The 20,726-nt window shown below is 36.7% G+C and overlaps 8 protein-coding genes across 9 annotated transcripts; 4 read left to right on the plus strand and 4 right to left on the minus strand.

Moving 5' to 3' along the window:
• Positions 1–1,356: 1,356 nt before the first annotated feature.
• Positions 1,357–5,706, plus strand: LOC105268129 (uncharacterized). The gene is made up of 4 exons (XM_011307427.1): positions 1,357–1,549; positions 4,723–4,834; positions 5,032–5,243; positions 5,301–5,706. The coding sequence occupies exons 2-4, from the start codon at positions 4,750–4,752 to the stop codon at positions 5,352–5,354; spliced, it is 351 nt and encodes a 116-aa protein (XP_011305729.1). The 5' UTR covers positions 1,357–1,549; positions 4,723–4,749; the 3' UTR covers positions 5,355–5,706.
• LOC105268128 (uncharacterized) lies at positions 5,136–9,721 on the minus strand. Of its 2 annotated transcripts, none has more exons than XM_011307425.1 (14): positions 9,631–9,721; positions 9,324–9,407; positions 8,999–9,260; positions 8,597–8,941; positions 8,371–8,477; positions 8,071–8,292; positions 7,778–7,981; positions 7,406–7,705; positions 7,238–7,336; positions 6,428–6,816; positions 6,251–6,365; positions 6,035–6,196; positions 5,752–5,973; positions 5,136–5,223 (listed from the first exon to the last, which is right to left on the minus strand). In XM_011307425.1, the coding sequence occupies exons 2-13, from the start codon at positions 9,399–9,401 to the stop codon at positions 5,773–5,775; spliced, it is 2,484 nt and encodes an 827-aa protein (XP_011305727.1). In that variant the 5' UTR covers positions 9,402–9,407; positions 9,631–9,721; the 3' UTR covers positions 5,136–5,223; positions 5,752–5,772. The 2 variants fall into 2 exon arrangements, with proteins under 2 accessions (XP_011305727.1, XP_011305728.1); XM_011307426.1 differs by lacking the exon at positions 5,136–5,223 and adding an exon at positions 5,589–5,679.
• fh (frataxin) lies at positions 9,467–10,348 on the minus strand. The gene is made up of 3 exons (XM_011307423.1): positions 10,011–10,348; positions 9,812–9,932; positions 9,467–9,740 (listed from the first exon to the last, which is right to left on the minus strand). The coding sequence occupies exons 1-3, from the start codon at positions 10,256–10,258 to the stop codon at positions 9,486–9,488; spliced, it is 624 nt and encodes a 207-aa protein (XP_011305725.1). The 5' UTR covers positions 10,259–10,348; the 3' UTR covers positions 9,467–9,485.
• A 63-nt stretch (positions 10,349–10,411) lies between these two features.
• LOC105268130 (beta-1,3-glucan-binding protein-like) lies at positions 10,412–12,348 on the plus strand. The gene is made up of 6 exons (XM_011307428.1): positions 10,412–10,593; positions 10,711–10,919; positions 10,990–11,126; positions 11,228–11,699; positions 11,776–11,877; positions 11,956–12,348. Exons 1-6 carry the CDS (start codon positions 10,515–10,517, stop codon positions 12,064–12,066), a joined length of 1,110 nt encoding a protein of 369 aa, XP_011305730.1. The 5' UTR covers positions 10,412–10,514; the 3' UTR covers positions 12,067–12,348.
• A 132-nt stretch (positions 12,349–12,480) lies between these two features.
• On the plus strand, positions 12,481–13,359 carry LOC105268132 (uncharacterized). Its single transcript, XM_011307430.1, has 2 exons — positions 12,481–12,904; positions 12,987–13,359. Exons 1-2 carry the CDS (start codon positions 12,796–12,798, stop codon positions 13,334–13,336), a joined length of 459 nt encoding a protein of 152 aa, XP_011305732.1. The 5' UTR covers positions 12,481–12,795; the 3' UTR covers positions 13,337–13,359.
• mRpS10 (mitochondrial ribosomal protein S10) lies at positions 13,356–14,313 on the minus strand. Its single transcript, XM_011307429.1, has 5 exons — positions 14,208–14,313; positions 14,016–14,120; positions 13,821–13,948; positions 13,552–13,753; positions 13,356–13,482 (listed from the first exon to the last, which is right to left on the minus strand). Exons 1-5 carry the CDS (start codon positions 14,220–14,222, stop codon positions 13,438–13,440), a joined length of 495 nt encoding a protein of 164 aa, XP_011305731.1. The 5' UTR covers positions 14,223–14,313; the 3' UTR covers positions 13,356–13,437.
• A 79-nt stretch (positions 14,314–14,392) lies between these two features.
• Positions 14,393–15,667, plus strand: LOC105268133 (protein hook homolog). Its single transcript, XM_011307431.1, has 2 exons — positions 14,393–14,603; positions 14,672–15,667. Exons 1-2 carry the CDS (start codon positions 14,418–14,420, stop codon positions 15,224–15,226), a joined length of 741 nt encoding a protein of 246 aa, XP_011305733.1. The 5' UTR covers positions 14,393–14,417; the 3' UTR covers positions 15,227–15,667.
• Positions 15,668–16,642: 975 nt separating this feature from the next.
• Positions 16,643–20,307, minus strand: Sur-8 (leucine-rich repeat protein shoc-2). The gene has a single exon (XM_011307433.1). The coding sequence runs from the start codon at positions 19,551–19,553 to the stop codon at positions 17,709–17,711; it is 1,845 nt and encodes a 614-aa protein (XP_011305735.1). The 5' UTR covers positions 19,554–20,307; the 3' UTR covers positions 16,643–17,708.
• Between the last annotated feature and the right edge of the window lie 419 nt (positions 20,308–20,726).

Here is a 20,726-nt window from a genome sequence, read left to right on the forward strand (position 1 = left end):
ATATGCATAAAACTCCCCGCCACTGTGCAATTGAATTATATAATATGCAGGACTTAGACATAATATAAAATGTGAAATAATATAATACCAAGTATTGATAAATGAATTTCAAAGAAATGAATTGAATCCCTTCAAAAATTCTCGGCATCGCCGTAACTTTATTTCTTCACGCTGATGTTTGATGAAAGGATACGCAACTGGGGCAATTGTATATAAAAAAGGGCAATGTTTATACTCAGTTAATTAAAAAATGAAAATTAATTGATAATGACTTATACATACGAAAGCTTTTTTCGATATTACTAAAGCTCTTCATTGCTACACATAAAATCACCGCGTTAAAGGATCACGTGACGATATCACAGTTTTTAATATTATGATAAAAAATACCCCGATGAAATATATTATTGTTAACAATATCGAACAGTCAAAATGGCAGATGCTCAAAAGAGAACATTATAATTATTCAAATGTGTTCTTATTTTTTATATTTTATTTCGCTACATTATTAATTAATCAATTCAATGTAATTGAACTATAATTGAATATTTTTATTGTGATATTTTTTTGGGCATTATTATTGCGTGTTATTGAGAGTGCGTAATTAAATTTCACATTAGCAACTATCGAACTCGAGACGAGATGTATCGATTAATATTATGATAAAAAATACCCCGATGAAATATATTATTATTAACAATATCGAACAGTCAAAATGGCAGATGCTCAAAAGAGAACATTATAATTATTCAATTGTGTTCTTATTTTTTATATTTTATTTCGCTACATTATTAATTAATCAATTCAATGTAATTTAATTATAATTGAATATTTTTATTGTGATATTTTTTTACGCATTATTATTGCGTGTTAAAATTTCACATTAGCAACTATCGAACTCGAAACTAGATGTATCGATTACTCCTGTCGCTTTCTCCGATCTGTCAGAAGTACCATTTCCCATTAGCGAATTTACATTAGTACTGACGAATTTTTGAGAGAGAGAGACAGAGAGAAAGAAAAGAAACGTAATCTCTTAGAGGACGAAAAAGAAATTAGTGTGCGGTTACTCATCTCACGCTCTGTACATTTCTCGTTAACATAAAATATTGAAAAGAAAGGGAGAAAAAAAATTGTCGAAAAAAAAGATGAAATGGAGTACCGTTGTAATTTTTTTGAAAAAGGGGATTGTAATGAGAGTAATATGTGAAAAAGAGGTCTGAGTTTGCGCTGGTGTTTCATCCCTTCCTACGTCAACGGCCACCTGTGAGCCTTCAACCCCCTCTCACCCCTCATTGGGGGTTCCACCGTATATATATAAAGCGTAACGTCTTTCTCCACACTTGCTACTATTATCACCGGCGTGATAACTTAGACTATCGCGAATTTAAAAAAAAAGTCGATCGAAAAAATCTCGATCCAAAGATAATCAGGAATTTGTCGGCTGCTGGAAAATAGACTTCTCTGGGCAAACTTCTTTGGAGAAATTAACGAGAATTTCCTGAGTTCTACACGTGAATCCGGATTTATTGCCTCCTAGACGTCTTCGGTGAGTGATTTATGCCGATTTTATTGTCGATTATCGATATTTATTCAGGTGTTTGAGTGTCTGATTCTCTTCATTTTTTCATGTTCTCTTTTCTCGTTTAGATTGAACACTTGATCGGTTGGTGATCAGAAGACAATCGTCTTTTGATCACCTTGCGATTTTTGTATTTCAATTCTATATGATACATTTTACCAATAATGAAGTTATGGCTCGTGAAAAAGCCATTGGTGCGTTACGATCCATTAAACTGCTACCAATCTTCGAATCACCTCCATTAATAGGGAAAAATAATCGTAATTCGATTCTGGGGGGTTGCGAAGAAGGGAGTTTATGGGATCGTCTCTTGGGGACGAGATTATATCGGTGAATTTTACACTGTCGGGAGATTTTTTTTGCTGAGAACATAAAGTAAATATGCCCCTCGTCTGGTACCGTCGTCAAGTGTAACAGATGCATGAATTTTTAATCATGAAGAAGAATAAAGAAACTTTTAGGGTTTTTATTTATGGGCCTTGGAGAATACCTCGGCATGGAAAATGAGCGGAAAACTTGTTTCGCCACACATTTTCGGTGGAAAACCAGTCATTTGATGTTAATGGATATTCTTGGATCAAATTTTTCTTTGAGGAATTATTACCGACATTTTCTTATTTTTCATTTTTTTATTGGAAATTTCTGAGAAACGGAAGAATTTAGAAATTGACCGGCAAAAATCTACCCCTTTTAAATTTTATTATTATTCAATGTTTCAAAAAGTTTTATTACTGTAGAAAAATTTTCTTGCTTTCCGGTAAACTAATCCAAAAATTCTCAAAATTAAATAAATATTTATTTATAAAACTAGTAATATATAAACAATATATAACAATATATATGAACAATAAATAAATATTTATAAAACACGCCGCACTTAAAAATTTGTCGTTAAATGATGATAAAACCTAAAGCCGGCAATATCTCGTCAAGAATTAAACGTTTTCGTCTTCATAATTTTATCAATCTTTCAAGACGTATTTTTAGTCATTTATGGGGCTCAATATCCGATCCTCAGACCGGCCAATTTCTCACCCTAACTTGTTTTTTTTTTTTCCCACATTTGTGAGGGCTCACTGATCCAAGCCGCTCATGTGGAGGGATTATTGGTCGCCACAGGTGTCAAATATATGATAAACTGCACAGGGAAATCCATGGACACGCAATCAAAAACTTATTTTCTGAGCAATATCATTTCTGAGAAAGACAGCCGGTGGAATGATAATTGTGTGCGGCAGCCATAAGTTGCTTTGATATTACTTTTCCTCCCACTTATTGATACTTTGACCATTTGGTGGATCCCACTAATTGATTTTTTGATGATCAGGAGCCAATTGGCGGTTTTTTCCTCTCAGAAGATATTGTCGAGGGTCTGCAAACAAAAAATCCATTAACACTCCCATTTATTTATTTATTTTCTTCAATACTTGAATTAAAATTAAAATTAATTTGAATATTGATGAATATTAAATATTGGTGTTCACAATTCCATCAACAACGCCAGTTATTTATTTAATTTAATGATTAAAACGAAAATGAAAATGAGTATAAATATTTAATTAGTGATCAACGATTGCCTTGGTACACCGAAACGAGATTACAATTGTGTTTGCTCGGAATTCATTCAATCCACGCGACAAATGAATAGTAAATAGAACGTAATTAAATAGACCGCGACGATATTTCCAATTAAACTCTCTCGATATTCAAAAATATTCTTGCCTGTGATCATAAAGGAGCAAAATGATGAATTATTCAGAAGATGTGTGTGCATTTTTTTTCCATATCATAGCCCTCTACGATTTAAATGGTAATTACGAAGATCCAACAACTTTGTTGCATCCATTTTAGTCGCGGAATCTTCTCCCATCGCCCATAATAACATGGAAATAGTTTCTCTGGTTTTTTTTTCATTTCAAGAAATTTTTCTATTTGTTCTGTAAATTTCAATTGTTATGTGCATTTCATTGAAATTTTATGCAGAATGGAAATGTTCTATTTCAAATGAATTTTCGTTGTAGAATCGGGTAATTACTGGTGGAATCCTCTCCTCTGATAATTTCCTCTTCGAATTTCCCCTAAATTTCAAGTGTGACCTTTCTCACACGTTCGTCTCCCCTTTAAAGATGAAAATTCTTGTTAAACCCCGAGGGAAAATTTCTGACTTCGGATGGAGACATATTACCGCTGCTGATGCACTTGTTCTATTTAATTCTGCTCTATCCACCTCTGCATCTCCATCCTTTCGCAAATTAGAAGAAAGAAAAAAATTGAAAGAGTGTAAATGAATAAATGGATCTGGACGCATTGTGCTCTGGGGGCTGACAGTCCTAATTACTTGTTTGTTAGTTTCCCCTCTGTTACCTCATTTATCCTACTCCAGCTTTCTAACAACATTTTTTAATGGACAAACCGAAGAAAATAGAGAAAAATACGCGACAAAACAAATGGACAGGTCTGACCGATATCTGTTCGTTCTACTTGATAAACGACAAGACTAATTAAAAAAAAGAGAGAGTTAATCATGATCTTACTCACAATGCAATTTTACTTGGAACTAGTGAAAGAAAAGTTGGAGGGACGTACAATGCTACGAACATTCCAAAACAACTGTTGAAAATCAGATAAGTTTTGACGCTGAACCTGAGCTTCTCATCACGAACTTGGTCGACAGATAATTTATAATTCCATGGACATCAACCGTAGAAACGATCTCGGCATTGAAAAAATATCTCACTGTTTCGCCAGTAATCAAGCTTCCCCCAATTCCATTAATATTCATACAAAAAGTAGCAAGCCACCCCCTGGTAATTCAAGGTAGTAGAAATAAAACTATGAGTTTATGCAACTGGCAACACGTGCATTCCTGTTTTCCCTTCCATTGAGTATGCGATAATGCTTTTCTATGGGTTTATCCAACTTATAGAAACTGGCTCTTGCAAAATATTTCTTCTTCGGTGATTCGATTCCCTCGAATTCAAAGGATTCATGTAACAAAAAGTGAAAGCCCACATAAGAGCGAACGAAGGATGGGTATAAATAGGAGTGAAAAGCATGTGGACCGGAAAATAAAGTTTTCCTGTCCTCAACCTTCAACGTGTAGATAATCAAGAGGTGAATTTTTTTTCTTCTCGCTTCAGAATTCCTTGTCGGGACGTAAAGTAATAATGAAGTACTACGGTGTCACAGCGATTGCTCTTTTCTTCGTCTTCGGAGTAGCTGTCAGCAGAGAGAACTATATGGATTACACAGGTAATTAGCTCAGGTCACACAGAGAAAAAAAAAAGCTGCTTTCGTCTTTTCTTCCTTGTGTTGTTTACAATCCAACATTATGTTTGAATGTTTTTTTCTCAGTCAGGTGATTAATCAATTGAGTTTTAGAATCTATGTGTAAATAAATTAAGAGATCAGCACTAAATTGATATGTATATCGCTAATTATTGTTGAAGCTGACGAAAACGTAGACCGCGATCTTGAGGATCTCCGCGAGTTCTACAGATTCCTGGTGCGTCATAATTCAATGGATAACAGTTACCCTGCAGGAGTGAACATGGCAGGCTCTAGTCTTGATATACCGTACGAACATCTCATGATTCGAAAATCCCAACGTTCACCCTCGCTCCGTCTTCGTTTCGGTCGCTCTGGTCCAGCAATTCCACCGGTAAACAAATAAATCAATTATCACAAATAATTATAATATTATTAATTTGTATTGCAGGAAGGATTGATGTCGAGATTGGGCTCGAGCTCTTCAGGAACGGAAGAAAATTAAATATCCCGCTTTTTTCAGCGAAAAACCACACGAAAATTTAAATAAAAATAACGAAATTCATTTTCGTATCTCGTAATACGAGAAAATTCATTCTGTAATACATATATCTGTGTATCATTGTGAGATATAGTCGATACTCCTGAGTTCCATTTGTAATAAATACAATGACTTTTCTGCTAATGCAACAGAAATTTACGCAATTATATCTGTAGTCAATTCTATTTTATAAAATCCGACCGTTCGGTCAAAAATCTACTGAAATATTATCAATCATTTTGATTTATTTCTTTATTTTCAAGTAAATGTGCCAAAATTCATTGTACTTCTGCAATAAAAAATTTATTATTCAACACTCGTTGCATTGGAGAATTTGTTTAAATAATCATTAATAACTCACATTGTTGAATTATTGGTGGATTTACTCCACCGTTTTCTGTGATTTAGCATTGATGCAGAGATTCTTGATAGCCAGAGCCACTTCCTTGTCCGCGTGTGATAAATTTTCCGGATTTTTCAGTTCAGGTCTGATGATAATTTGACTCGTAACCCGTTCAAGTGTCACTGACAGTGGCATTTTCAAAATGGCATGCCAATTGGCTTCATTGAAATTCGTCAAGAACTGAAAGATGGAGGATAGATTGAAAATAAAGGATTGATGGAATTTACAATTAATAGTAGACCTGATCGAATGGTGTATCATCGATATGGAACATGATATAAGTGAGAGGTTTCGAAGGAATGAAGACATCGCTCGAATCCGTGAAATCATCAAATACTTCTTTTCCATCCTTCAAGTTCTTCAATACCCAGTCTGATGCTCTTAAGAGATATTCATGGACCACCTAAAGAAATAATTATTTATTTAAACCATTTCAAAGATCTTGCATTAAGACTACCTTCAAAGATCGACGTCCAGTCTCTGTAAATAGTAATTGATCGACATAAGTTTCTTTCCACGAGAATACAGTATCGAGTTTTTTCAATCGAGGACTCGGGTCTTGTTTCTCAATCCTTCAACAAATAAATAAATTAAAGAAGATTGTTTTCTCGTGAAATTCCAAATGAATGCATACCACTTATGAATAAGCCCCAGAAGCGATTGAATTTGATGAGTATGTTTATTATCCTCATCAATGCTGCAAAGTGCTTCAGCTAAAGCAGTTGCTGAAGCACATCGATCAGAAGGATCAAATGAGAATGACTCTGCGATACTTCTGGGTGTGTCCTGAATATCGGATTTATCGGAGGACTCTGGTGCTCGGAGGGAGACTTCAAAGAGGGAGGAGTAAAGTGCAGCACAGAATATTTGTACGAGTACAGACCCACCCATGGGGTGACAATGCGCTGGAATACTCTGATTCATCATATTGGCAGCTCTCAGGATGCCCATCGGTGCGCAAACGAAGAGTTCTGTGATGCACGCAAGAGCTAGGGACATTGCTTGATAGATACTCGCACCAGTCTGGAGGAAAATTAATTTGACTAATTATTATCAATTACAGATGTTCCACATTCGTATATAATCGAAATCCGCGTTAAAAAATCTTTTTGGCAAATTATTGATGGGACTTAGGCGGAAAATTATAAAATTTTAACGTTTCGTCATTATTTAATGGCTCACGAAGTTTTGTGGCGATGCCATTATTTTCTTGCGTTTCCTCTAGAGTTTTGTGATTCTTTTTGATAATATAAAAAATAGAGAAAAACGTTCGCATTATTTTGAAACTTCGTGAGTGATTAAATAATAAAAAACCGCAAAAATGTGATATTTTTTTATGTTAATCCCATAGTAAATTTCCCAGAAAAATGAAAAAACGGTGATTTGGAGTGATCAAGGGAGTGGAACAAATTCCGGAGGGGATTAAATGGATTTGATAAAAAACCTTGACCGCCTCGAGGAGAATCTCCACGACAGGATCCATTATTTGTCGAAGTGGCTGAAGCAGAGCATTGAGCCAAGGTGGTCTCGATTGATTCCAGACCTGAAACCCCATTGTCACTCCGTCATTAAATCGCAATTAAACCTATCGTTTGCCAAATAATCGGATCACCTGTTGTCGATCGAGGTAATTGGACCAATTGACGTCCTGCTTCAGGCCGGGTATTATTACATCCATTGGATTCATCGGAGTGTTAACTGACACGTACATCAGACTGTATAGGCACATTGGAGGGGGAAAATTCGAGATATTTTTGTGGTCACCGGCGCAGAGAAATCCTTCACACTCTGACGAGCCCTTCAAGCTTTTTTTCTCATGAAAAATCTTGTCCTTCTCCCTCGTATCGCTGCATTGGCGAATTAACGTTATCAGTAGCATTCTCGCAACTGTACAATTTCTCATTGACAACACCTTGATTGAATTAATTGAATGAGACAATTTGATTATTAATGTATAGGCTACTGTTTTTTTGTGATGGATTACTTTGAGAAGTTGAGTCCAATTTGGTTGGGGCTGAGATCTCAGAACATGCACTTGTAAAATGAGCAATTGATCCTCAGATAATTGAGTGATGCCGTCTTTGAAGGTGGAATTCCCGAAGAGTTTTGGGGCTGCAATGAGGAGCCAAGGAGATGGTCCACACCGTTTGTCCAGCATTGCCATATTCTCTAATCCATTTCTGCAGATCTACGTATTGTCGTAATTTCGTTATTTCGTATAATAAATGTCATTCATTGTTAATTGCTGTAAATATAAGAATTAAGGGATTCACGTGCTTGATAGAGGAGTTTGAGGGGTGTGCCACGTAACAGGAGGCAAACAAGAAGTTCACCACATTTTGCGTGTATATCTCTCATTACGATTGATAATTTGTTAGTACGGATAGCGATGAGTTCATCACCGTCATCACAAGCTGACAAGGCCAGGTATGAAGTGCAACTCAAAACGTTGAAAGCGTCTGCCCAGAATTGCTCAGATCTCTGCAGGCTTGGTCGACCCTGACGAGTAAATAATTGATACCAGCATTTCTCTTGTTTTTTGAGTTTTTTCGATAAAATTCACAGTCAAGTACGTACGTGAATAAACCGAGCTACAATAATTGTAAGCGACTCGTTAAGCATTCCAGCGAAAATTCTCTGCGCCATTTTCGGCGAAACCGTGTCCCAGAGATCTGCCTTTGTTCCTAGTGTACAAAGAGGATTTTTAATGCCTTGTTTTATGTCAATTAGATGCTCTCTCATGAGTCTTTTTTTGAGGTGAATAAATAATTCAGAGTATGCGAATGAAAATCATGGTAATTACCCTGCATATAGAGCCACCACATTTGAATAATGAAGGACGATCGCTCTTTCTCAAAAAAATATTTGTCACTCTGCCAACTGAGTGAATCAGCTTCATTGAGAATATAGAGAGATATTAAACGACAATGGAGATCAAGGAGACGTTCAGCAACTGCCTCTGCCATTTCCTGGTACGATTTGTAAAATTCATAGAGTTTTTCGCTCGATTGCTTTGGAATTTTGTCTTTGGATTGTTGATTGTAACACCAGAGGCAATTTCTCACGAGTGCAGCTGCACCCAGGGTGGCTGTCAGCACAGCGAGATCGGCGTGATCAAGGGACTCTTGGATTAATGCATGCAAATGCTCTGGAAATATTATTTTTCTCTTATAAAAAAAAATGGAAAAAATATCAGAGTGTTTACCAATAAATAATTGAGAAGTGTCAACGACGAGCATGATAAACTCGGAAGGTGGTGTTTTTTTAATGACCTCTTCTCCCTCAATACTCGTTGATATTGGTTCCGTGGATATGCAGAGTCCAGAGGGATGCCTGAATGCAATCAAAAATTCTGCCTCCCACCATTTAACGATCTTTATCGCGGCAAATGACGCATGACGTGGAAAATCCAGCTTTCCACCACTCACCCTTCCACACAGTGACTCCCGAAGGACTGTTTGCTTCGCCTTCATTCATCATCAAATAAAAATGCATTTATCTTTGAATTTTTTCCAACTATATTTCTTTACCTGATAATATTGCATGTCTCTCTGCAATAAAATCCTAACTCTATCCACCAGATTTCCATCTTCCATAATCTCATCCATAATTATCTACAATTAATTATCATAAATTAGCCCTTTGGATACGTTGAGGGTGGAAAGGGCCTATGTGTAGTCTAGAAAAATCATTTATTTCTTCTTCTCTCTACTGTAAGCACAATTATCGACAAATTCAGTTTTTTCATTAACTACTAGTGAAATTTCATCGTCAAGAAGCTGATGCAGTGAATTTCCGTCGTGCTTGTATATCCAGGTGTTATTTATGAAATCATACCGCTTTGGTCCTGACTTTGGCGAGGACAACCAGATCTGTTTATTCGGACTCTGACGGTTTATAACGTATGTACCTACGTGATCGCCGAATTTTATCGTTAGCACTCCATCCTGATGAAAAATTCAAAATACATTAGTTTCATTGTTAACTATTTTTTATATACTTTTTTTAATCGACTTACTCCATAGCTGACATCTGCTTCAGGAAGATGCTCGGCACGTTCAACAATTCCGTCGAAATACTCTGCTAATGAGTCCAATGTGTCGTCCGATATTTTTTCAAACTCCACGCTATTTAATTCCCTTTAAAAAACACAAATTTCTTCGGCAATAGATATCAACTATTTCACGTGGAAAATTACAAGTTCGATGATAACTTACGATTCGACGATTTTGGTGGGAGTTACTTGGAACGAACTTTCAGTAATTACAGATCTGTGATAAAAATTGCTGATATTTCTATTAATCCAAGCGACTAAACAATTATTACTCCGATAAAAACTAGAGTAACCTCTGATTAATTTCTGTGAATTCACACCCTGACTTCCTGTACATTCTATTAAATTACTCGTTAGAAAAATTGGAGACAATCTTTTAAAATTCCCTGCTCTAGATACACTCGACAACATATTGACCTATTTCCTTGACAATTTATTTTTCATCGATCAAACAACTTGTAAATAATAATCCTCGCAGTGTTTTCGAGCTGAACTCGAGATGACCCAATGCGCATGCGCGGTTTCGTAGAAACGGCGGGAAATCCCCGACGTTCGAAAATTCCCATGGATGGATACGACCAATTAGTTGATCGTCTACACTGGACAGAACTAGTTGCAATTACTCTAGTAATACCTTCAGTTATACTGCATTCACTGACTGATTATCATGTTAATTAAATTATTTCAGTTTTCATTAATAATTCTCACAGTTTGTGAAAGTCTCGGAGGATTTATTAACAACTCAGGTAATTTATTATTCTTTAATCATAATTTCTAAACATTGATGGCATCAAGTCGAAGAGATAGGAATGGAATGACAAATGATGACGCATGTTCTTACGAATTAATATATAATCATGCAGATGAAGTGATCCGTAGAAAGAGATGTGATAAAAGTGTAACTGTATTCAATGGAAAACAAGCGGCATGCAAGGGTGATATCATCTTTGAGGAAGATTTCGAACAAAAAGTCTCTGGGAATTCCCGCGATGACGATTGGGCAAGGCAAAATAATTTCATCTTATTGAACTCGTCTGTTTGGGAGAGAGAAATAAAAATTCCTCAACAACCCGTGAGTCTCGTCATATCCTAAATATTAATTACAATTACTTTTATCCGATTTAATCATTTTTTTATTGCAGGATTATCAATTTTGCGTCTATCATAAATTAGAAAAAAATATAAAAATTGATAATGGCGCGCTGAAAATTATACCGACAATATTGGAGGACGAGTTTGGGGAAAATGTCGTGTACTTTGGGAGTCTTCAATTAGCCAAGTAATATTACACATATTTTCAATGTACAACCTTGTGTAATAATCCAATAATCTCCTTTTTTTATTGTTATTCTAATTGATTTTAATTATTATTTGTTTCAGTTGTGATGGACTCCCCCAAGAATGCTTTCGCACCGCAGTATCATACAATATTCTTCCCCCAATAATTTCCGCGCGTTTAACAACAAAAAGTACATTCAATTTTCGATACGGAAAAATTGAAATCAAAGCGAAATTTCCGAAAGGAGACTGGCTTTTCCCGGAGATTCGGTTAGAGGGTACCAATATCAGAGTAACTTTAGGAATGGCTAGAGGCAATGACAATTTTTACATGAAGAACGGCTCAGGCGGAGATTTGAGCTCTAGATTACTAGAATTTCAGGTTGAAGAAGTCATTCCGAATAATACAACGTCCACAAAAATAACTAAACTGAAGGATTTCGAATTTTGGAGCGATAAGTTCCACGTTTACACGACAATTTGGAGCGAACAAGGACTGATTTTCGAAGTTGACAACGAAAGAGTAGGTGAAGTGCCTCGCTTGAATAACCAATCGGATTCTTTATCTAAAGACGTAAGGAATATTTGTTATTTATATTACCGAATTGTCAGAGGTGGTGGATTTGATTGAAAAAATGATTTCCTTTTAGTTGCATCTAGTCCTGGGCTTAGGCGTAGGAGGCATCCAGGTATTTCCCGATAACACAAGAAGCGGCAATTACGAAAAACCTTGGAGGAACGTCGAGGCGAAGGTCGGTTGAAATTCAATCTAAGTAGCACAAGTATTAATGCAGACGAAGAACTCAGGGCTTTCTGCTTCTTTTGTACAGGCTATGCTCCGTTTTTGGCAGACCAAGGACCAGTGGCTACCGACGTGGCATCTGTCTACCAAGCAAACTGCAGCACTTGAAATTCAATATGTCAAAATATCTGCTGTTTAGTTTTTTAAATTTTTTATAAAGAAAATGTGAAGGCACAAAGAATGCAGAACTCATTTGATTTTCTCATATTGAAATACTCAATGGGATAAAGTGAAAGAAGTGATGAGGTGAAAGAAAAAGAAAATATCTGCAGGCGAAATAACCATCTCCCTTTGGGCATGAGTGACTCTCGAGAGGATTCAAAGGAAGGGATAATTTTATTTGACCGCTAATCTGTGAAACCGGTTCCCAAGGTGTCCATGTATCCGAGATCTTTGCAACTCCGTTATGATTTATCATTAGACTTTTACGCGGATAGTCCTCGTAGCAACAACTATTACTAGTTTTATTATTTATTTCTCTCGATTCCATGCATCATCCCAGCCTTGACATTTTTTCAGCTGCACTATCGAGAATGTTAAGTCATAAGACGACAAATTTCATCTTAACATTCTTATTTCCTGAGTAGAAGTCCAGTTGCCCTCGTTTATTTTATTTTATCATGTATTTCATTTTGATTTGTCCGTTTGCCGGTTTACTGCACTGGAAACAGAAAATTACAAACGATCGACGAATTACGAGCGCTGTTGAGCATCGGCGAGTCCTTCGAGAGGGGCCGAAACATTCCAGTCATTCAGTGATTGTCGATTCTTCGACTGGAGAAGTAGAAAACTTGCCTCCTCACTTTATCAAATTTTCAGCACTAGTTTACAGTTTTTTTTTTTCATTCTGAATTTATCGAAAATTTGCATGTGGCGAGAGAACAGTCGAGGGTTTACTATGAAAGTCATTCATCTAGGATTTGTTTTGGTGATTGTTTACTCTGTGGATTGTCAGAGCAACCGTTCACCCCTCGCAGGTAAGATATTAATATAGACAACACGTGAAAAATTGGAAAAATTACGGTTAATGAAAAATTTGATATTGCAAAAATATTCTAGGATATGATTACATTCTGCGAAGCTGTACTTCAACGGCAGAATTACTCAGGACTCACCGAAAAGCAGGAGCAGATGATAAAATGATCTCCACAAACAACGTGGCGCAATCCAAAAGAGTTAAAGATGCTTTTTCATCTTTGAAGGAAATAATGAGTCTCAATGGACGAGGAAAAAAGAGAAGGATCGAAGAAACTCCACTGAAAACAATCAGTATTCGGAGGGCTGGCAAAAATCACGCTCCTCTACCTTTCATGAGAAAAGGATTGTTCCCTGAGATCCAAGCCGTCAGTGCACGTCAGCAGAAACGTCAGCGAGATTCCGAGATAATAATTATTAAACCAAAAGATTAAACCATTCAGTATCACCTCGTTCGCGAAGAATATCCTTTTAATTCTTACAAAATATCTATTAATTATCATATTTCTGATTATTTTTGTTTGTTGTTGTAAAATTAACTAGGTTTGCTAACCGCCTCTGGCAGCCTTTGGATTTCCACCTGCAAATGAAAATAAAAGATTAATTCAATGATTTAATGGATGTTTAACCGAGCTTTGTTGATTCTCACCTTCGTCACTTTCATGGCAACACCCTCGGGTAGATTTCGTTGTATATATTCGAGAAATGTATCTGCAGTGGATTCAGTTAATCTGAAGAAGTCTAGGTATCGATAATAAGTCCTCATTTCGTACTGAACTCGATGTTTTTTGTGAACGAAAGCAGATTTGAGAACTGTCCAGCGTTCGAACTGGTGTTTCTTCGGTGCCGAACTGAAATCGAATAAAAATTAATAGCAAATTCATACGAATTCGATCAGAATGACTCGTTTTTACTCACTTCCTGCCCACAGTTATTCCCAAATGTTTAGCAGCCTCCGTTGAAAATATTCCATAACTAGTGAGAACTGCAGGATCATTCCCTCGTACTTCAATTTCTATTTTTTTGTATAATTTATCCAACCGGGGCTAATTAAAACGAAACAACAATTAATAAAATTATCAACCGATTCTGTTATTATAGTTCATGACTTACAGGTTGTTGCGCAGGTTCAGCAATTGTTGATAAAAATCTATGTGCAATTTGCACTGAATTTATTTGATGTTTTGTAAATAATGCGTGCCTCAGGAAGGAAAATGACTGAAACATTGAAACAGACAGAGAATAATCAGTATCATTACAAAATTGTCATAATTAATTACATGATTTGAATTAATTGGCATTTACCTTTAATAACGTCATGATGATTTGTTTATCCCGTAATTATTTTTAAGTCTTCAATTGACTGGGTATTTTTTTCAAGCACGAGGTTATGTTGCTACTACTTCGTGAGATAGAATAATTTAAATGGCGCCTCCAGAGGGATGTTTTTGAACTGCACTAGTCAAAGGCAACAATTCGAATAATTTTTTTAATTTCGAAAAGTTTAAATGGAAAATGTCCTCTCTCAAAGACGCGGCGATATCAGATCGTCAGAAAAGTGAAAAGCAATCGTTCGATGAATTATTGGGTGATTATGCTAAAAAATTAGTGGAACTGGATTTGATAAGAGAGGTGTCACAAACGATTGAGAAGAGATTGGAGGGACGAAAACAAGATTACCTACGGGAGAAGGAGAAATTGGTAATTCATCTCTTTGTATTATAGGTGATAGTTATCTCATTCTATTTTGTGATTATTTATTGCAACAGGCAACCTGTCACCAGCAAATCTGGACCTCAATCGATGTATTCTGCACCTCAATCTCCCAATTCTCCTCAGATCACGATTTTTGTGGTCTTATCAACAATTATCTCGATAGTTCTTCAACTGAGTCCTCAAAGCCAACGGAGGACCAGTCAGAAAAAAATCGATTTTTGCAGTATCAAATTAATCTTCTCGAGAAAGAAATCGAGGATCTTCAAGATAACATTAAACACATGAAGAAGATAAAATTGCCACTTCGAGAATGTCAAACTAATAATAATAATAATAATAATAATAATCAAACTGATGGTCAAGAATATGAGATTGAGAAGGAGTCATTCTCAAAAAATCGAAAGCAAGTTACTTTCCAGGAAAATGGAAGAAAGGATTCCGAAAAGGCAGAATCGGTGGAAAATTATTCAATAGTGAAAGAACAGACGTTAAAATCCATTCTGAGAACCCCCAAGAATTCAAGGACTAGATTGGAAACCAAAAATTCAACATTCTCGTTAAAAACAAAGAGTAAAATATGCGCCAATTACGAAAAAATTAATTCATAAATAAATTCAAAAGGTCTCGTATGCTCATTACATTTTTGTATATTTAGAAATATTTATACAGTAATACTCATCTCTTATCTATATTGATTTCTTTTTTTTTTCAATATACACTGAATTACATTAACATTACATTTCATTAAAATTATACAGACACTCTTGTGTCGCCGGTTGGAGCTACTCAACAGGATTAAAATTTAAGAAACATGGCTTTTACCATATGATCATTCACGATCATTTTTCAACATCATTGTAATATTCATTCATTTAAGATTTTTTTTGTTGAATTAATATGACAAATAACAACCGAATGTAAATGGCACAACTCAATGGATTTTCTCTGCCCGAATTTTAATGGAGCACATTTATTGTTCATTATTCTGTTGATGGTATCATTAATAACACGTAACTTATGGTACCATATGAAGATGTAAGAGAACAATTGTAATATCCATTGATAACGAAAAATAATTCCAGGTAATAGTACCTGTACACGTAAATCCAATTCCTCCAATTTTCACCTCACTCCAATCACAAATTTTGGTATTAAGAAATTCATTGACGCAATCATCTCAATTTATAAAAAAATGTGATAAAATCCGAGGAACAAAAGACAAAAATCTCATAATTGCAACTTAATTACTGAATTATTGAATCAATTACTGTTTAACTCCCACCATGTGGGCTAAAGAAATAACTAAAATGTTATAATTGGAGAAAACTTGTGCGTTTTCTGACTCAGTAAACTACAAAAAAAAGGATTGATTAATTTAGGAGAAAAATCATTAATTATCTCCACGAGAAATGCCACGGAATTGGGGACGAAAAACACTACATCTAGATACACTTCTTTATTCTCCCCCATAATATCTCTTTCTCTGTATATGTATAATATATTTTTTCCTCAATTTTAAGTTTCTTTATCTTTTCAATATTTTTTTTTGTAACTTTAGAAGGTAAGGCTCGTTTTTAGTCAACAATTTTTATTACGATTTTCTTCTTCAGCTTTTTCTTACTTCAGCGTGATCAACGATTTATTTAAAATGCAGGTACATATAGAAAATGGCTTGCATCATTGTATAACAAAATATTTGTCTTGAAGCTAGTGTAACGGCTAGTGTTATTTAGTTCTTTCAATTGTATTTTCTTTTTTTATTCCTCATTGAATCACGCAAGGAATTGCTCAATGATTAACGGGTATGATAGTCTTCTTCACGTTTATCTTCCAAATTTTTATTTAATAATTCTCGTTCAAGATTTAAGGCTCGGGCGGATTATCTAGAAAAGATCATTTACTCCGAAATTCGGATTCCTAATTACTTTGGCAATTAATCGTTTTTTTTTCAATAATTGTTAGCTAGCGTTCTAGCGGTTGTCAACAACTAGGCCGCTAGCTAAAAATTATCGGAAAAAACGATTAATTGACGGAGTAATTAGAAGTCCCAATTTTAGAGTAAATTATCTTTTCCAGACAGTCCATCCGGGCCTTAATGCATTCCGTTAATCCTTAATATGGCGTAACATTGACATTATTCACTTGAATCTCCATTGTGCGCCAGAATGTAAATGAATTTTTCTCGTGAAGGGACATTAATTTGTGTTGATTATCCCAAGAACCGAGCGATCCACTTGAACATACAAAAAATACTGTAATGAGTAATTCTCATATTTTGGCAGAATGTCGTACAGTTGAGTTGAGAATAGACTCCGGAGGTGCGAAGGAAAAACTAAAAATAAAGAGAAAGTATCCACGAAGATTGAAAAATTCTTGATGATTGATAGCTTAATTGAATCTCTTCAAACTGATGAAAGATAAGTGAAGTTTATATATTTATAGTTAACTGCATTTGACGCAGGACGGTGCGAATGGCTCGATGAATTTTATTCATTGAAAATTATTTCTCACATTGAAACACGTACTCGGTACCATGAGAAAGGATTTTATTATTTAAAACCACAGTCCTTGAATAAAAGTTGATTATATTTTTTCATCGAAAGCCAGGAATTCTTCAATTTATCCTTCAGCAAAATCAAGTGTATTATTTTTTTTTCGAAATAACCACTGATTTTAAAATGAAAAACATCCTGGCTCCTTAATCCTGAGATCGAGTGTACTGTAAAAATTTTTGAGAATTTATGCATATAATCTGGATATACTCCTGATCATTACTAGAAAGAAAAAAAAATTGGATTTCAATTGGCGAATTATTTGCCATCCTCTCGTTACCAATGCCACCCAATCTCTCTTTCACCTTATTGAGGGGGAAGTGGAGAAAAAAAAAAGAGTTGAAAAAAAAAAAATCGCTGATAAAGGCTTCGAGGAAGAATCACAGCTCCCAGCTCACAGATCTATAACCGACACGCAGTCCTTGTCCCTGGTTCTTCTCTTGCAAAATGTCCCCCAGAACTCTCTAATCACTCTACAACACCTCATGACAATCCACCTGCAGCCGCGTGCCCCATTCTCCTCGAAGTCCTCCCTTTATTACATAGACCTGTACGGTCCCTGCATCTTGAGGAATTGAATAACAAAGGACGGGCCTCCAGCAACAATCTCAGCAGGTATTTTCGACAGGGGACAATTTTCAATGCCCATAATGCTTAAATTCGTACAGAGCGCGAGCTCAAACGGTAAATTATGGAGATTGGCGTTATCGTTTACATAGAGTGAGTCAAGATTTTCCAATGTGCCAATCTCCTCTGGAAGATAATTGAGATTATTCTCACCAACACTTAAATGCGTCAGATTCAAAAGATGTCCAATAGCGCGTGGCAGTGAGGTGACCTGATTCGATTGGAGAATCAATTTCTGGAGATCCCTCAGGAAGCCGATTTCATTGGGCAATGACTCGATTTTATTCTCCTCAAGATCCAAAACCCTGAGTTTTCTCAGACTACCAATGCTGGCGGGTATTCGCTTGAGAAGATTATTGGAGAGTATGAGAATCTCGAGGTTCTGCAGATACTGAATATCATCAGGGATCTTGATGAGCTGATTGGTACCCAGGTTGAGCTCGACCATGTTGAGCCAGGTGCCGATGTCCAGAGGAAGAGCAGTCAGTTGATTCTCCTTCATATTTAATTTCGTGAGGTTCTTAGCTCTGGAGAATATTCCATAGGGAATTTTGTCAATCTGATTGTGCTCCATATTTAACGAATCAACATTGGTGAATTGTGAGGGGCCACCTGAGGGATAAGCCGAAAAGCAATTTCTCGACAGAGTGATGGTCGTCAAGTCTGAGAGAGATGAGAGAAGGCCATCAGGCAATTGCGATACCTGATTACCCTCTACACTGAATTCATCCATCAATTTGCAGTTGGCCAAGGACTTGGGAATACTAGATAATCTATTATACCTCAGGCCGAGTCTCGTCACTGAAACGAGATTGCCAATTGTCTCGGGGATGTCTAACAACTCATTGTGTTGGAGATCTAATGTTGATAGTTGGACGCAATTGCCAATCTCCTCGGGTAGATGCTCCAAGTGATTGTGAGAAACATCGAAAGTTATCAAATTGATGAGTCTACCGATTCCCGCGGGTAGGGACTTTATCTTATTCTCTCTCAAGCTCAACATCGTGAGGTTTGTAAGATTGCGAATATTTTCGCATACGTACCTCACTCGGTTAAACCGTAGAAAGAGCGTCGTGAGGGATGTCAGCTTGTAGACAACATCGGGTATCTCATTCAATTTATTGTGCCTCAAATCAAGGACTTTGAGTGATCTCAAATTTTCCAAGGAGTCTGGAAGGCTCGTTAACGAATTTTCACTGAGTGCTAGTGTCTTGAGATTAGTTAGATAGCCAATCTCAACAGGTAGAGTTGCCAATTTATTGCCATAAAGGTAGAACTCCTGTAAATTAGTGAGATCGCGAACAGAACTTGGCAAATTGGTAATGCTTGATTTGCTGAGGTCGAGTCGTGTGACGCATTCGTCTCGACATCTGATGAACTCTTTGGCGACATCCAAATCAGCCTGAATGGGCTTGGACTTTTTCGCTGTGGGTTTTGGCTTGTTCGATTCAGGATGTTTAACAGTTACAGTTTTTTTTGTATCACCCGATGGGCCGATTGATGCTGATGATAATTTTTTCTCCTTGTGGGAATCCTTGGCGAGAACCTCCACCACTGACTCCGGCATATCGTTTGACGCTGATGAACAGGTCGTCAGACCACAACCCTCTAAATACTCGGGGATGTCCTGCTCTTTCATGTAGTAGGGTGACAGGTGGGGTTCAGGACAGGGAGAGCCTCTGTCCGATTTGGCCTCGGACAGGCACACTGATGATATCGTACCCACACCCGGTCGCTGTTTACTCGTTCTTTTCATAATACAACGACAACACAGGGATATTCAACATTCGTCGTCAATTCAATAAATCATCATTTCTCTTCTCTTAATAGCAATGAATGAAGGCATTTTATCAAGGGAGAAGACACTTTTTATAGCCTACTGGAAATATCAGTAAATTCCAAGTTTCAAAAGTATAACCCTATCTACCCTTTCCCCTTTTTCTTCCCCTCAAAACTCAACTGTGTAAAAAACAATCATCTATTTTCATCGAATTGCACTTTGTGTTATTGTTGGACTGTCACAGAGGGACTTTTAAACATGTATTATTCACGCTAATTCCACTCATCCACTAGTGCACTTGTCAATCCCCATTCCCTTTCAATTATCTATAACTCAACTCGCGGTGATAACGGAACTTAATGACTATTTTTTTTCAATTGATTCATCAAATTGTTGAGCTGCGACTCGACGTATTGACATTATCGGTGATTTAACACTCGAGGCGCAAACGCAGCCCCCCTAACCCCTCTCTACCTCTTTCTTCTTCGTCACTTTTATTACCACTTTGTCTTCGCAAATTCACTTATTGTATTTTTCAATATACATCTATTTATTCAGATAGCAACAAACGTTGCTGTTATTGGTTTATCAACTGGCGAGTTTTTCGTCTTGTTTTTACTTTTGTTAGTGATGATTGATGTTTGGCTATCTACGAGGACATGTACTGGAGTTGGGGTGGTGAACTGATGTTATAGATGAGAGGAGGAGGGGCCACATCAATTACACATTCCTGGAGACCAGAGCGACCAAAGAGGATTCACCAAAGTAGAGGCTCAGTTCTTGGGGTTTGAGTAACCCCAGCGGTATCGTAGTAGCCGACCCCATAAGAGGGAGGGCGCCACACGCAACGCTGGGGTATCTGCTCGTTAGCCAGTTGAGGCATCTTTTCATCTCCTTTTCCATTCATCGTTTTGGCCCCTAAATTAAGGCCCGGGTGGAGGGATTTTTGCCCGACATGTCCCTAGGGAATTCTCTAGAAAAAACGCGTTTTACGGGTAACTAAATGCCAGCCCCTGTAGGCCCTCAAAAAATATAATGATAGGGTCAATCGACAGATCATTATTTTTGCCGGGCCGGTAATTAGGTCTCAGGGGTGGGAAATTGAGGAATGAACGTGTAAATTACGTTCAAAGAGACCCCCTAGATTTT

This window comes from Fopius arisanus, unplaced genomic scaffold, assembly GCF_000806365.1.
Source record: "Fopius arisanus strain USDA-PBARC FA_bdor unplaced genomic scaffold, ASM80636v1 scaffold00053, whole genome shotgun sequence".
NCBI classification, from domain to species: domain Eukaryota; kingdom Metazoa; phylum Arthropoda; class Insecta; order Hymenoptera; family Braconidae; genus Fopius; species Fopius arisanus.

Bases quoted from the DNA above. Each gene is read 5' to 3' on its own strand.
- LOC105268133 (XM_011307431.1), top strand. From the start codon at position 14,418: ATGTCCTCTCTCAAAGACGCGGCGATATCAGATCGTCAGAAAAGTGAA. The intron at 14,604-14,671 runs GTAATTCATCTC...TTATTGCAACAG, and splicing joins TACGGGAGAAGGAGAAATTG to GCAACCTGTCACCAGCAAAT.
- mRpS10 (XM_011307429.1), bottom strand. The intron at 13,754-13,820 runs GTGAGTAAAAAC...ATTCGATTTCAG, and splicing joins GGAATAACTGTGGGCAGGAA to TTCGGCACCGAAGAAACACC. The intron at 13,483-13,551 runs GTGAGAATCAAC...TTTCATTTGCAG, and splicing joins TTGCCATGAAAGTGACGAAG to GTGGAAATCCAAAGGCTGCC.
- LOC105268132 (XM_011307430.1), top strand. From the start codon at position 12,796: ATGTGGCGAGAGAACAGTCGAGGGTTTACTATGAAAGTCATTCATCTA. The intron at 12,905-12,986 runs GTAAGATATTAA...AAAATATTCTAG, and splicing joins CAACCGTTCACCCCTCGCAG to GATATGATTACATTCTGCGA.
- LOC105268128 (XM_011307425.1), bottom strand. From the start codon at position 9,401: ATGGATGAGATTATGGAAGATGGAAATCTGGTGGATAGAGTTAGGATT. The intron at 9,261-9,323 runs GTAAAGAAATAT...TGATGAATGAAG, and splicing joins GAGACATGCAATATTATCAG to GCGAAGCAAACAGTCCTTCG. The intron at 5,974-6,034 runs GTCTACTATTAA...TCCATCTTTCAG, and splicing joins ATGATACACCATTCGATCAG to TTCTTGACGAATTTCAATGA.
- Sur-8 (XM_011307433.1), bottom strand. From the start codon at position 19,553: ATGAAAAGAACGAGTAAACAGCGACCGGGTGTGGGTACGATATCATCA.
- LOC105268129 (XM_011307427.1), top strand. From the start codon at position 4,750: ATGAAGTACTACGGTGTCACAGCGATTGCTCTTTTCTTCGTCTTCGGA. The intron at 4,835-5,031 runs GTAATTAGCTCA...TTATTGTTGAAG, and splicing joins GAACTATATGGATTACACAG to CTGACGAAAACGTAGACCGC. The intron at 5,244-5,300 runs GTAAACAAATAA...TTTGTATTGCAG, and splicing joins CTGGTCCAGCAATTCCACCG to GAAGGATTGATGTCGAGATT.
- LOC105268130 (XM_011307428.1), top strand. From the start codon at position 10,515: ATGTTAATTAAATTATTTCAGTTTTCATTAATAATTCTCACAGTTTGT. The intron at 11,127-11,227 runs GTAATATTACAC...TATTTGTTTCAG, and splicing joins GGGAGTCTTCAATTAGCCAA to TTGTGATGGACTCCCCCAAG. The intron at 11,878-11,955 runs GTCGGTTGAAAT...TCTTTTGTACAG, and splicing joins GGAGGAACGTCGAGGCGAAG to GCTATGCTCCGTTTTTGGCA.
- fh (XM_011307423.1), bottom strand. From the start codon at position 10,258: ATGTTGTCGAGTGTATCTAGAGCAGGGAATTTTAAAAGATTGTCTCCA. The intron at 9,933-10,010 runs GTAAGTTATCAT...TGTTTTTTAAAG, and splicing joins CCCACCAAAATCGTCGAATC to GGAATTAAATAGCGTGGAGT. The intron at 9,741-9,811 runs GTAAGTCGATTA...ATTTTTCATCAG, and splicing joins AAGCAGATGTCAGCTATGGA to GATGGAGTGCTAACGATAAA.